Here is a 15,663-nt window from a genome sequence, read left to right on the forward strand (position 1 = left end):
GATATAAGCTTAATAAAATGTTATTTGATGCCTTTTTGCTCCTTTCTTTAAGTTTCTATAATAAATATCAAATCAAATATCTATACATGATATAATTATTTATGCATATATATGATTTAATTATGTCTTCACACTTAACTTTTATAAGCTATAAAGTGATAATTAGATAAAAGTTTAAAGTTTCTATATTTGTATATAAAAAAAGGGGGGGGGGAAAGTAACGGAACGAAAAGAGCAAACTTGATTTGCTACGCTATTTTATTGATACAACTTTCGATTGATTGGTAGCTTTTGGTGTCAACAATATGGCGTACCTTTTTATACATGTTACCTCATGATAACATCTTGTTATTTTTAGTTCATGCACACAACGCGCATGTATATATACATATATGTATATAAATCCGATATATTATCAATATTTGTCTGCAAATATTCAATGAAAAAAAAAAAAGTCATTTTTGATTAAACTTATATTTGTTACAAAGAAACAAGAGAAAAGATGAAACATGTGTAAATTCTAATAAAATTCAAGGTATACTAGGCTTATTTTCTCATATCTACAGCATTTTAAGAAGAAGCAAAAATGATGAAAGGATTTGAGAACAGAAAATGTTTAACTCGCGTTCCTTCCCTCCGACGTTCGAAAAGTCAACGCGAAACTCGTTCGAGTCGACGCGCGCCAATGAACGATCAGCGCGGGCGGCAACAGCCAATCGGCGGCGCGCGCGGGCGATCACGTGGTACTTGGCGTCCGCGTATGGGACGCTCGCGTGTCACGTGCTCCGCAGTTTCGCTCCGCTCGTGGTTTTTTTCCTCTCCTCTCTCCCTGCTGCCGGACGGGTGGCGATGCGATTTCCAGAAACGCGGTAACCAATGCGTCGTCGCTGTAGGCGCGCGGCAACGGTACACCGCGTCGATCCGTATCCGTACCGCCGCCGGCTACGAAACAAGTGTCTGTATACAAGATGGCGGCGCCCGGAGCTCCCACCGTCACGGAGATCGCCAGGAAGCAGCATCGAGCAGCTTCGGCAGACGCGGCTCAGCCGCAGCGACGAGCGTGAAGCGAGTCCCCTTTAATTCCTAGCGGTAGCTACGGCAACGCGCGGTGTTAATTACGACGACGACGACGACGACGGCGACGGCGACGACCTGACCTGACCGCGAACCGACCGGTGCGGTAGATAGAGTGCGACGCAGCTAGACGAGACGAGGCGAGGCGAGGTGCGGGTGAATAGTGCAGTGTGGTGCAGCGCGCTGCCTATCCCGGGGAAGAGCGGCGTCGCAGCGAGCCGAGCATCACCACGGGCGGCGGTAGAGGCAGCGGCAGCGGCGACGACGGCGTCACCAGTCACCACGAAGGATGCGGCCCGAGGAACGGAAGAGGAAGCTCGATGCGTAGCCTAGGCCACCAACGGTGAAGGCAGGTAGTCGAGCGAACGAAGGCACGTAGGTAGGTAGGTAGCCGCTCTCGACGAAGAAGAAGAAGAGGCCAACGAGGTGTGGGCCTTATCGGTGGGATAGAGTGAGAGAGCGAGAGTGAGAAGGAAGGAGATAGAGAGAGACGGAAGGAGAGAGAGAGAGAGCAAGATAGAAAGAGAGAGCACGGAGTCTGCTGCCAGTTCGTCCCCGGGCAGCGGTAGAGAGACCGTGAGATTACGTTGTCTCGTTGTCGTCGTCCATCATAGTTTTTCCATCCGTCCGGCTGGGAGGACTTAGGTAGTTGAAACGTTGCGACGTTGTCGGCGCGTCACTCCCATCCGTAGTCCGTGGTCTCTCGCCATCGACGCCGACGACGACGACAACGACGACGACGACGACGACGCTGTAGTTACGATTACGACGGAGGGATCAGTGAGAAGGAGAGAGACAGCGAGGGACGCGAATTTTTCTCGATGGAGAGCGCGAGGAACGTAACGATAGCGCCGATGTCGGCGACGACGTCGACGAGGATGACGTCTTCGTCGACGACGACGATGCCGATGGAGCGGAGGAGATCTTATCACGATCTCTGTCGCCTGTGCGCCTCTTACGACAACGTCAGCATGCACATATTCGGGCAGGAAGGCATAAACCGGCAGCTCGTTGACAAAATCCAGACCTGCCTGCCGTTCAAGGTGAGTCCCTTTGTTCTTCTCTTCTTCGCCGCTTGATATTATCCCGTTTCCTCGTGGAGAACCTCGCTTTCGAACCTCCACGTCTTTCTTTTCTCTTCCCTTCTTTTCCCTCTTCCGTCTCTCTTCATCTCTTTGTCCCGTAGCGTCCCTCGTTCCTTCTCTCTCTCTCTTTCTCTCGATTTCATTTACGTTTCTGAGTCACCTCCCTCGACGCTTCGTGGCCCTGCACCACTCGTCCTCGATCTCATTCTTCCGAGACGTGATCGAGAGGGAGAGAGAGAGAGAAAGAGAGAGAGAGAGAAAGAGAGAGAGAGAGAGAGAGACGGACAGAGAGTGCGAGAGAGACAGCGACAGGCAGGCAGACGGAGAGAAAGAGAGAGAGAGAGAGAGAGAGAGAGAGAGAGAGAGAGAGAGAGAGAGAGAGAGAGAGAGAGAGAGAGAGAGATTCACGGACGACTCGTTCGGCATCGACGGGGCGTTACTGGGTGAAGGTTTCCTTCCCACCGCCGCGTCGTCGCCGTCGGCCATCGCGTTCGCTCGCTCGCTCTTTCGCTCGCCGAGCGAGCGAGCGTGTCCTCGAATTCCACCCAGTGCAGCGGAATCGCCATCGCTTATCGAGGACGGCGAGGCCTCGGCAAGGAGAGACGGACGCCCCGTCGCGCGACGCGCCGACGACATTTTGTTTGTCGCCACGACTCAACTACTCTTCCTTCCTCCACGAGGGACTCGGTCATCGCCGACCGGAGCGAGTCGTCTGAATTGGATGTAGATCCTTTGCTGGCTCCCGGCGAATTTTCCTCGTCTTCTCCTCCTTCTCTCGTGCCCTTTGATATTTTTCACGAGATCACGTGCTGCACCATCCCTGTTGCACGAGAGGGATGTTGCTCTATCCCAGAGCACGTTTAATCAAGAGTATCCATCCGGTTTATCTCTAGTCGCTTTATTAATCAAGGGGGTTTATTTAAGCTCGCGCGCGTGTAGAGAGATAAAAAAGATGGAAAACAAAAATAAATAATGTACTTATTACGAAACACGCGAGCTTCCTCGAGGATGCATTTATTATTCTTTGAAATATGTACGAGACACGTGACGAAACACGCGATCTCCTTTAAGATGCCTTATACCTTATCCTTATACTATATGAATTATTAATTTGCATAATATTCTGGGGTTACAAGTTCAAATAAATTTATATATATTATATAATTTATATTCAATATAATTTTAATAAGATAATAAATTTATGAGAGATTTAAAAATATAAAAAAAAATTAATTTATAAAAAGATTATAAATATTATCGTTAAATCCCTCAGAAATTGTATTTTTTATAACAATTTATTTGTAAAAGTTAAATTTGTTAAAGAATTTCTTCTTCGATAAAAACGTTTTACGCGGTAGTTTATATGTGATGCATCAGAGGGAAGCGAAATTTTAATTTTCGGTAAATTTCTGAAGAGACCGCTAATTGCATCTTAGAATTGCAGATTGCATCCGAGTTGTATTCATTGAGATTGATTGTTACGAAATTCTCGTCGGCGACGAACGTAACGTACGACGTGCATTTTAATAACGAGAGGATAGAGGCGCGAACATTTTACGAGGGATTTACTAGTTTTTAACGACGCGAAAGATAATTAAAATAGCAGTCAATATAATAATAACATTGTGCTTGCGACAGATTTATTCGCATATGATATATATATATATATATATATATATATATATATATAAATTAAAGCTATTTTATTTTAATCCATAATAGAGCCAAGATACACATATTGTAATAACAAAATAATATAGAAAGTAATATAATAGTAATAAATAATTAATAATTAGTTTCATTTTATCTCTCCCATTTGAATATTGATGACATTATTCTAGAATTAATTATAAATGACAAACGATTGTGCAAAACGTTAGTTAAACATTAATATACATATTAAATATCTAATTTAATTTTCACTTTGTTATCATCGTTAATCTGTTATCGAACTATCAATGAGAATTTAGCGATAATTTCTAATTAAATATTTGCAAATACACGAGAGATGAAAAGGGGAATTAGGTTTATTAATCGCTACTGTAAAATTTTTGACACGTACTCTTTTATGCAAGCGTCGAAAATTCTTGTGTTGCAGATAGAGGAAGACGATCGTTTGCCGAAAGTTCTGTGTTATCGATGCATGTACAATTTGGAAAATTTTTACGACTTCAGAACCGCGTGCGTAAACGCGGCCGCTTGGCTGGAAAGAAATAGGCCCAAGGAAGGCGTAAGTGTCCCTCTCGATCCGATGTTGGAGCGAACTTAATCTCTGATTTGTGCGCTTGACAGAAAAATATGGAGAACGAATCGAAACGTAATCGCACAATTCCGATACCAATCTGGTTTTCTCTCTTTTCAGTAAAATTGGATCATCTATATTTTAAAACTTCTAGTTTGCAAATTAGAGCATAAATCATATTTATAAAATCAAGCATATCATATATCAATAGCTCATGTATTTATTATATATTTATTATATATATTTATTATATATTATATTTATATATATTGCTTTGTTATATTTATATATATATATTGTTATTTTTAATGATTCTAAAGATTTCCTAAACGAGTATTCGAATAAAAGGAAGATTTCTAGAGATAATTTTCATATCGCACAGCCACGTGTTATAAATCAGAGATTTTTTCGTTTTATATATAAATATATAAAATATGTGTATGTATATAAATTCATTGAGTGTGTACGTGTCGTAGACAAACGATGACGGTGCAAATGATAGCGCGCAGTGCAGCGAGATGCACGCGGAGCTTTTCAAGGGAAAGGAAAATATGCCAATATTTATCCCGGAGGCGCCTGTGGTTAATCCGAACGCCGCGTTAGGTACACCGCCGAGATTGAATTCTGACGGTGAGGCCGAGATCGAGCCAGAGATTCTCGACGCGAGCGAAGGTACGGACGAAGGTACGTTAGGTCATTCAGTCCCAAAAAAACATTCTTTTTCCTCTTTTAAAAGTCTTTTGTAAAAGTTGTCGCTTACGCATACGTTATTTCTATACTCAGTACTCGATGATTCGACGGAGGATCGGCGTTCAGAGATCGATTACGAAGAAGGATATGAGATGGACATGGAGACAAATCCTAGCGACTTCTTAGAAATGACGCCGATGGTAACCGAGGAAAACGAGGAAGAGTGCGTCGCGAACAATACGAGTGCCGCTGCTACCGGTCAGCAAGACGTCGCGGCAGTCTTTCCACCTACGTCGCAGCAGCACGAGGTCTATGTGTGCTCTCTGTGCAACAAGGCGTTTAGCTCCAAGGGTCATCTGTCGCTGCACGCGAGGATTCACGTGGGCGAGGGTGATGTGATCGGTGAAAGGGTCATCACCGACGATCATACCTCGTATCAGCGACCGTACCAATGCGATCTCTGTCACAAATCGTATTCTACTGCGAAGCATCGCTGGGGGCACGTTTCTACGACACATCGGTGAGCGCGAGCTTCAGCAAGCCTAGTTATATTTTACATGTAAATTAGTTGTAATTAGAATTGGTTTTCGAGTTTGAACCGCGTAGACTTTTTGTTTGATTCCAACGTTTCGTGAACATTTCAGCTCACTTCATCAGGGAGGAACCTGATACTAGTAATAGTAGTAGTAGTAGTTAAGTATCAGGTTGTTTCTCCCTGATTAAGTGAGCTGAAATGTTCACGAAACGTTGTAATCAAACAAAAAGTTTACGCGGTTCAAACCCGAAAACCCCAATTCTAATTAATGTTTTGTTATTGTAATGCAACGTAATGAGTCTATTGGTAAAGGTATTATTAAAGTTCTTGATTAGAAATGCTCTTAAAATACTTAAAAAGTAGGATGTGTTATTTTTTTGAGCTAAACTTTTTTTCTTTTAAAGCTAGGACTTCTCATCAAGCCACCAGATGATTCTGAAAACTATATAATTTGTAATGGTTTATTTTAATATTTTAATAGCTTAATTTTAAACGTTTTTAACATTTCTAAGTTATTAATGCTTGGCTCTCATTTTATTTTAGAGGACATCCTGCGGTAACGTGTGGGTACTGCTCGCGCATATATTCGACGCGATACAACCTTGAGGAGCATATAAAATCGCGACACGCCGGTCTACCGCCACCCCCGGAATTATCGGTTTCCCTTGCCCGCCCGGAGACTCGTTATCAATGTCAAACGTGTCCGATGGTTTATAAAGATCTGGCAGATTTCAACGCGCATCGTCAGATATGCGAGGAACAACGCTCCGATCTATTAGGGCAAGCTGACGCGTCGAACAATAAGAGTGTAATCGATGTGTCCGATATGTCGAGTACTGCAGACTCGGATGACGAGAACAAAGACTTTAGGAGTGCCGAGGCTAAACTGGCCAAGAATCCGAATTTGACTATATTGAAACACGCGTTGACTAAGGGAGACAGTTTAAAACGGAATTACGACGATGATGGTTCAACGTCGAGTTGCAAGACGAGAAAAATGGTCAAGATAGGTAAAATTTTCAATGATTAAAATTACATATATATAGAACGAATGAAAATTTCACACATAGGATTAAAAAACTACCTAATTTTGGATCGTTATATTTAGAAGGTGAGACGAATCCTGAGATAAAAAGGTGGTATTGCGAATCTTGTCCGCAAAGTTTCACATCGGTGGACAGTTTAAAGTTGCACGAAGTTAGGCATGATGCCGAGAAGCCGTTTATCTGCATACTATGCAAGAAGGATTTCGTTTTGAAATCCTCATTGATAAGGCACATTACGACGGCACACGGCGTCGATCCTACTCCTATCATCGAGAGCGACAAGTGTCTAAAGACATCTGTGATGCCGCAGAATTGGAATCGAATGGATGTCAGCATTTACGAGCAGAGCGAAATAAAGGAACCACCAGAGTTTTCGTCGTCACCTGAGGTAAAGTAACACTTTTATTTCATCCTTTTTTTATTATACCAAAGGACGATATGCTACAATGTGATACGATGTGATATACATATACGTGCGTTACATTAAATATAAATTACAGATAAATTTGGACAATGATGACAAAGACTCGAAAAACAACCACGAGAATGTAGAAATCGAAACAGTATTTATGTGTGAGATTTGTACGAGGGACTTTAATGATCGAGCGTCGTTATGGTTACATATGCGTGCAACGCATAAGGAACTTGCTGCATTCGCCTGTGGAGTGTGTTTAAAGATTTGTAATGATAATACACAACTCCAGAGTCATCTTTACATGTACCACGGAAAATCCAAGCTTTTGATATCGGAACAAAGAAGGTACAAGCTGCTTATATATATTGCGTCTCTCTCTACTTTCATTTTATACAATTTTTAAAACTTACTTTTCTTAGATTATAGTTTTTCATGTTCCTCTGTTTCGTAATGTATTAGTCAGTATTTTCGTAAAATACAAGTATGTATTATAAAGCGTAATAAATGTAAAATGTATTTACAAACTACTGAAATAGGTACAGCTGCACAATATGCGGTAGACAGCATGATTCGAGAAAGAAGCTAATCGCTCATGTCTCGATACACAATATCGACTCTGGGTTGGATCCTGCAATTTTTGTACAATTAAACAGTAATTATTATAACGAAAACTTAAATGGTACCGAAGGAAATGAGCAAGTAATAGATTTTGATGGAGAAGATAGCGAGAAAGTCGATTGTTACATTTGTTGTAAACCTTTTCCAAGCGAGGATCATCTTATACGACATCAGAGAAATGCGCATAAGGTAAAATTATAAAATTATATTAATAAGTGATTAACAATGATTATAATAATGAAAAAGCGCATATCTTCCCACAGCAGAGAAAACTAGCAGATTTGACTAAGATTCAATTTTATATAGAATTAGTGCGGAATTTTTGAATTTGTATGAAATCTTACATGAAATTTGAATCCCGATAAAATTAGCTGGTTTTCTCATATGTTATAGCTTATGATCTACTGAACAAAAAATGTAATAGACTCAAAGCTAAATAATAGACAGTTACTGATTTACAATCAGTCAAACATGAAAAACTCGGGCTTTGCGAGCTGTTTGACTGGCTGTAACTCAATAATTGTCCATTATTTAGATTTGAAACTATTGCATCTTTTGTTCAGCAGGTCATAAGCTACAATATATGAAGAAACCAGTTTATTTAACCGAAATCCATTTCACATAAGATTAGTGCGGGATACTTTAGCGATATTATATAGTGTAGAGATTAAAAAATTTTCTTGTTGCAGCCCGAACAGATAATTCCGTCGGGAGACGCCGCGGGAAGTGGAAACGCTGCGAATGTCAACGGCAACGGTAATAGGGCTCAGTATCATTTGTTTTTCGTATGCGAAATCTGCGGTAGTTCTCATTCGAGCAAATGGGAACGTTGGTTGCATATCAACAACATGCATAGTAACGAATCTTCTATCAAGGTGAGTTAGAGATAATAGATTCTTATCACGTTTCTTTTCTTCGTCATACTGATTCTGACCTCATTATTTATCGTTTCAGTGCGAATATGAAAACTGTGGGAAGATATTCGCAACAAAATTGTTGCGCAATGACCATTATCAGCATCATTTGATCCAAGGTCCGTCGCCGAACACCTGCGAGATATGCGGGAAATTATGGCCTACCCGTGTCGATTACTGGAAACACGTGATGGGCGTCCACGCGGACATGGTGCCCTTGATCTGCGGCGTTTGTCTGAAAGTATTTTCCGACGTGGTGCAGTTAAGTGCCCACGTTAAGGCGAAACATTGGCCACTGACCAGTGGTGATTTCAGTTGTGATATTTGCGGTAGGCCGTATTCCAATAAATCCAAAATGTCCCGGCATAGAAAGATCCACGGTTTGGAGGTGGCAGCAGCGGCGGCGGTAGTCGCGGACGTCGCGTGTGATAATAGCAACCTCAACGAAACGACCAACGAATCGATCAAGCTCGAGCACGGCAACAACAGGATTGCTGTAGACGTCAAATTGAAATGCGATCAGTGCCCCGAGCACAAGTTCACGACTCTAGACAGTTTACGCAATCATCGTCGGGTGGTGCACAATCTCTTCCCGTGCGATCTATGCGTCAAGTACTATGGTAGGACGTCGCACTTGTGGAAACATGTGAATAGAGTACACAAGGGTCACGCCGACGTGACTTGTCCATACTGTGCGAAAACAAGCGCGTCGAGAGATCATCTGACGGCGCACATCGCGAAGATTCACAGGTACGTCCCCACCATGGGTAGCAAGGACAATCAGAACTGCGTCGTTTCCAAGTCCTTGAGTACGGAAGATGGTGTTTTACATTATTGCGAGAAGTGTAACAAGGGATTCCACAAGCGTTACCTGCTCCGACGTCATATGAAGGGCTGCCAAAACTATCGTAAGGATCCTGGAGCATTATTGACCCGCTGCCGAGCCTGCGAGAGGATATTCAAGGATCGTGCGAGTCTGCAGAAGCACATCGAGAATCACCACAGCACGTATACCTGCCATTTGTGTAACGAGACCATCACCTCCAAGCTGGGTATCATGACGCACAATCGCGTCAATCATATGGATCACCCGGATCTGACGTGCGAGCATCCAAGCTGTAAGAAACTCTTCCGCACCAAGGAGGATCTCGAGTCTCATCGAAAGGATCACAAGTATCACAGCAACCCGAACGTCTGCGATTTTTGCGGCGACACCGTGGAGAACAAACTCAAGTTGAAGATGCACGTGTTATCGTTACATCGGAACGAGATCGGTGTCTCCTGCGGCGTCTGTCTCATTCCTATGAAGGATCCGAAAGACTTGAAGAAACACGTCGAGGGAGAGCACAGCAGCGTTCTTTCCAATCCGAACACGTGTCAGGTGTGTGGCAAGCAGTACGCGTCCAAGTGGAAGGCTTTCGATCACACGAAGAAATGTCATGGAAAAGTTTTTCTCACGTGCAAACAGTGTTTAGCAGTTTTCACGGACGAGAACGATATACGGGATCACTACGAACACGTGCACAATGTTTCGAAGGACCAATTAGCCGTTTTCGAATATAGAATGGACATGAGTGCGAAGAGGGAAGATTACGAGACGCCCGATATCGTCGTGAAGGAGGAACCGGACGATCTCGAGTACGACGAGGAGATGTGCGACGAGAGCTCGAGTGATTCCCGCAAACGCAGACGATCCCCGAATGATACGTACGATTGCAATATATGTCCCGAGATGTTCCTCAATTCGGACACCCTCGCCAAGCATTATCAGAACGTTCACAATACCAATCCTGTTCATATGTTCAAGAAGTTTAAGAAGAGCAACGGCGACAAGCGTAAAATGAGAAACAGAAACAACTACGAGTGCAAGAATTGCAACAAGAATTTCTCCACCAAGACCCTGTTTTGGAATCACATCAACGCGTGCACGCGACGAAACTCGGTATGCAGATTCGACGCCCCGAATAATATCCCGACATCGATTCTGGAGTCGCATCTGAAGAACAATAATCAGATTCAGCGAGAGGAACCGTTGATGAACGAATCCAACTTGAACATTCCTGACTTCAATCTGTTCGAGGACATCAATCTGCAATTCTCGGCCCAGAAACCGGTGCCGAATCTCATGCCGTTGTCGCAGATGAAGTCTACCGGTAATGGCAAGGTCTCGCGCAAAGACTCGCGCAAGGTGTACGACGAAACGACCAATACCGAGTGCACGTGCGAGGTCTGCGGTAAACAGTGGCCCGCCAAGAAGCACCTGTGGCAACATCTGATTCGCTTCCATCGCGCCGAAGCCGCCGTCACTTGTGGTGTGTGCTTGAAGCTATGCAAATCCTATCAAGACCTGAGTGATCACCTGAAGGCCGAGCACGCCCCTGTTTTGTCGCCGGAGGGCAACAATTTCACGTGCAAGACGTGTGGCAGATATCACAACGCGAGAAGTAAACTGCTGCTGCACATGAGCATTCATATCGGCTACTTCCGGTGCGACAAGTGCCAGCAAGGTTTCGCGAGTGAGGAAAAGCTCGGCGAACACGCGGCAAGTTGCAACGGCAAGTCAGAATTTGAGAATCACGCGGTGACGGCGGATATTGAAGATAACACGAAAAACGACAACGATGAGAAGGGTAGTTTGATCGCCGATGAAACGTCGGTCATCGAAGAGGAAGTTGAAGAAGCGGATTTCGAATCGGAGGGCGAAGAAGGTAGCAGAAGCATCCAAAACGAAGAGAACAATAGCGAGGAAGACAATTCGGATAGCGACGACTCGGATAGTGATAGTAGTTCGAGCGAGAACGAGGGCGAGGAGGAAGAAGAAGAGGAGGAGAAGCAGGAAGAGGAAGAAGAGGAGAATGAGAACGAATCTGACTCGGACACGAGAAGCTCGAGCGCCGCGAGTGGTGACAGTAGATGTAATTCCGAAAGTGAAGAATCGAATATGACGGATTTGCACATGATGCGGAAGGAAACGATGCAATTCAAAAATATCGATAGGTTCAGGATACACGAAGAGAACTCGGCGATGGAGAAGTACGAGGATCAGAGAACCGCTTCCGTTATCGCGGCGACGGATGCAGACCAAAATAAACAGAGTAATTTGAATAACTTACTGATTCCCGGTGCACCTACAAACGTAGACAAATTTAAGGCGGTGCGTCTCCAGGAATCCACTGCAGCTACGGCAAGTGACTACTCCAATGACAACGAGAATGATAACGAGGAAGATGACGAAGAGGAAAACAATGAAAACGACGAAGAAGAAGAGGGCGATGAGGATGAAAGTGAGGGTGAAGGTGAAGGTGAAGATGAAGATGAAGATGAGGGTGAGGGTGAAGATGAGGGTGAAGATGAGGGTGAAGTTGAAGATGATAATGAAGATGAAGATGAAGGTGAAGGTGAAGGTGAAGGTGACGTTACAAGCGAGGCCGAGGCTGAGAGTGGAGAAGATGAAAACGATGGCGAAAATGACGCTAAAGATGAGGAGGAGGAAGAAGAAGAAGAAGAAGAGGGGGAGGAAAACGATGAGGACGACGACGACGACGACGACGGACCGCCTGTGCTGAGTCCGATAATGCCTTTGTTACCAGAAAACGAATCCGAAGAGCACAGCAATACGATGGATCGTACAAGGCATAAGCTTAGTCCGATGATATCGCTGAATATGGACAAGTTGATGGAGGGATGCGAGATAACGGAGATTAAAACTGACGGGGAAAATACGGCGGCACCGTCGAATGAGTCCAACTTCTTCGTGGCTAATAACAACGATCTACCCGTGACATGGGACGACGAGGATGATGCACGCGATTGCGATTCCGACGCCGAAGACAGAGATGTGATGGTGGTGAAGAACGAGGAAGAGTTTGTCAAGAGGAACATCAACGATCTGGAGGGCGACGACTACCAGGAAGATTCCGCGGATGAGAACGTCATGGACGATGATAGAGATGATGATAGTGGGGAACAGGTGCACGAGATACATAGCCTAGACGGGACAGTGTTAATGATGACTAATGACGCGGAAGGTAATCCGATTTTGATACAGCATAACGTGTTAGATATCGATAACGAGGACTCTAACGCCGAGGAGGCACAGTATATTTACCCAGGGAATACTTACGAGATCGCGGAAGAGGCGGAGGACGAGGAGGAGGATTTTGCGACGCGAAACGAAACCGACGTCACGCAGACTGAGATACAAGGTATGTCCTATGTTCAGGATGTGTCGGAGAACGAGGACGAGAGCGGGGGGGATGAAAATGTAGAGGAGAATAGTAGTGACGCCCAGAAATAGAGTAGGGAGACGAGTGCCAAAACGGGGGAAGAGAGATATATCTAGAGTATAGTAATTATAATTCTGTAATAAAGTGTAAGATATATAATTAATACAACCTTGGGACTGATCGAGACTTGCGTCAAAAATACGTCATATGTACCTTGAAAAAAAAACAAAAACAAAAACGAAACAATTATTGTACAGTAGAGTATAAGCGAGGAGAGGAGTAGTTTGTAACTTCGGAGGATTTTTGATAGACTAAGCGTAAGAAGAGATTACGATTTTCACACGAGAGAGTATGTTTCGTTTTTATCGATCTGCCAGAGGTGCGTCGTGTAAACACGATTCGCGAAACATTGCAAACTTCCGAAAAAAACAAGTTAATCGTTGCGCAGAGTAAAATACGATTTTGAATCATAATACATATGTAATAAGTATCGCGTTATGTGTTAGATTACCGAGAGCTACAGTTTACGACACGTTTTTTATGTTCCCGATATATTATTTTATCATCGATAAAGCACTTTTTTGACAATAATATATTGCGACTATAGCCCACGATTAATAAATGCCATCCGTTAGACGGTAGGATGCGAATTAATGAAACGTGTCACGTGTTTTTGAGAGAGGCAAGATCAAAGTCCGCAAATTTAAATTCTTAATTTTCTTTCATTATGGTTGACGATATTAATCATCTAGAAAATGCAATCGTGCAAGTAAAAAAGCCATGACAATTATATTATTGTAAAGAAATATGATTGCCAAGTTATTACAGAGACGTTGAAATACGCTCGATCAACTTCTTTCATTGAAAAATTATTTCGAATTCACTTTTTCCGCGTGCATTTGCTTTAGCGAAAGATCATGAAACTGTATACCGAGAAACACACATGACAAGCCATCAAACTCCGGTAAATAGAGTCGAGTAATATAATAACAGAAGCAACAAGTACCATCCATACATATTTCGAGACAGATTTAAACGTTTCCTATATCAGGATTCTCTTTTCTTAGCGTGAATATGATAAGCGAAAATCGTACACCTTCGCTATATTTTTATGGAAAAGTGATATAGAAAGAAAGAAATGAAGGGGTTTATACATATATAAAATAGCTTTAAAACGATCAATCTGTACAGTTATGTAATGCGAGAGTGTGTTTGTACGTATGGATGGATGAACGTATGTATGTATACATCAACGATACGGAAAGACTCAAGATTCGTATATTAAAAGAGAGAAAAAAGGAATGTACCTCAATTACAAATATTAACACGATTAGTTGAGATTCAGATGCGAGAGATAGTCAGTCGTTGCTTTGTATTATATTAATTTAACCGCCTTGCAGATCTTCACCATTGTTCAAATTGTTAAATGAAGTAAGCGAGAAAGATAGGGAAAGAGAAAAGGGTCAGAATAGAAAATAGAATCGTTGTGTATTAAGTTTGAATTGCGCGCGCACGCGCGCGCGAGAGAGAGAGAGAGATTGAGAGATTGAGAGATTGAGAAATATCGCAGACTTTTTAATGCATATAGCAAGACAAGTTAGGCAGACGACGTCTTTTTTTTTATCGTCGTCCATTTCTCCGATAACACATTATGTCAACGATCTCTCTTTTTTTTCTTATTATTTATTATATCCATTCCAAAGTAATTTCTAAGATTAGATTTTACGAAAGAGATATAACTGTACTGATTTTACCGTATTACGCGATATATATATGAACGATTCGTTTAGATGTTGCAAAGGTAGAGAGTTGCATCAAGTTGAAATGCTGATATTTATGATTATTTAAGTGAGAGAACGATTTTTACATATTATTGTAAAAATATTAAAATTTATACATTCACACACATATATATTATAAATTTTAAATATACAATGTTCCAGTATTTTTTGGTTTTTTACGAACGTTCGAAAAATCGCGCATATCTTTTTGTTCCTCTTTTATATTGCTAAGATTTACAAGTTAACGTATTACAAAATGCAATGATTGCTAAATTTTAAGTTCATATGTAGAGCGATTATGCAAAATATCTCGTAAGAAATATAAAAATGTCGCGTTTGTTGCGAGTGTTTCGCATTCGATCAATCTTATATGAACTTGTATAATTATGCGTTGAAAATCGTTCGATGTAAATGGACCTGTAATTGCGACGAAAGAATTAACGAGGCGAAATGAGATTGACATTTTAAAAGAGCGCACGTGAATTTGCCGAACATCATTGCCAAAGTTTTTCCTCGCTCTACGGCAAAAACTGATCGCGAATCATATGTATATTGTGTAATACGGACATGCGAGGAAAAATTACATGTATAATTTATCGTAAATTATCATTCTTCTAGAATTTGTTCACTCTGATTACAATAATTATTCTTCATGTGTTTTTGCAGAATGACTTTTTTATTTCACCCCTCTTCCTGTAATAGTTATATCGTGAATAACTGTATAATTATATAATAATTACATATGTAAGACAGTTACATATCAGATAGCTTTTATCACATTCATTTGTAAGTGATGGAGATTAGAATCTATTTTTCTCTAGTAAAAAAATTGTCGAAAAAGGAAAGTACGAATTACCTAATTATTCAGAGAGATCTTTATTAAATTCTGCTTTCGATGTATAATAATAATATGTTGCCATATTAATTAATGTCGAATGAAAATTTATCCAAATCCAATGAAATATTTTAATAGCCATATTATATAAACTTGTTTCATCTCAAAAGACTTTAAAAAATGTTAAATTGCGTTATAATAC

At 41.9% G+C, this 15,663-nt stretch overlaps 1 protein-coding gene across 2 annotated transcripts; it reads left to right on the plus strand.

Moving 5' to 3' along the window:
• Nucleotides 1–138: 138 nt before the first annotated feature.
• On the plus strand, nucleotides 139–13,083 carry LOC145941247 (uncharacterized). 2 transcript variants are annotated; one of them, XM_083047258.1, is made up of 10 exons: nucleotides 139–2,117; nucleotides 4,258–4,389; nucleotides 4,878–5,073; nucleotides 5,185–5,611; nucleotides 6,170–6,636; nucleotides 6,735–7,060; nucleotides 7,173–7,432; nucleotides 7,624–7,894; nucleotides 8,395–8,580; nucleotides 8,660–13,083. In XM_083047258.1, exons 1-10 carry the CDS (start codon nucleotides 1,896–1,898, stop codon nucleotides 12,914–12,916), a joined length of 6,744 nt encoding a protein of 2,247 aa, XP_082903384.1. In that variant the 5' UTR covers nucleotides 139–1,895; the 3' UTR covers nucleotides 12,917–13,083. The 2 variants fall into 2 exon arrangements, with proteins under 2 accessions (XP_082903384.1, XP_082903376.1); XM_083047250.1 differs by having other exon boundaries at nucleotides 141–2,117; nucleotides 4,878–5,085.
• The last annotated feature ends 2,580 nt before the right edge of the window (nucleotides 13,084–15,663 follow it).

Source organism: Prenolepis imparis, unplaced genomic scaffold (assembly GCF_030444845.1).
Source record: "Prenolepis imparis isolate NDT839.2.m4 unplaced genomic scaffold, iyPreImpa1.0 SCAF_1, whole genome shotgun sequence".
Taxonomy (NCBI): Eukaryota; Metazoa; Arthropoda; class Insecta; order Hymenoptera; family Formicidae; genus Prenolepis; species Prenolepis imparis.

Excerpts from the sequence above, each read along its gene's own strand:
- LOC145941247 (XM_083047250.1), top strand. The coding sequence starts at position 1,896 with ATGGAGAGCGCGAGGAACGTAACGATAGCGCCGATGTCGGCGACGACG. Across the intron at positions 5,086-5,184 it reads GAGCGAAGGTACGGACGAAG|TACTCGATGATTCGACGGAG; the intron begins GTACGTTAGGTC and ends TTCTATACTCAG. Across the intron at positions 6,637-6,734 it reads GAGAAAAATGGTCAAGATAG|AAGGTGAGACGAATCCTGAG; the intron begins GTAAAATTTTCA and ends CGTTATATTTAG.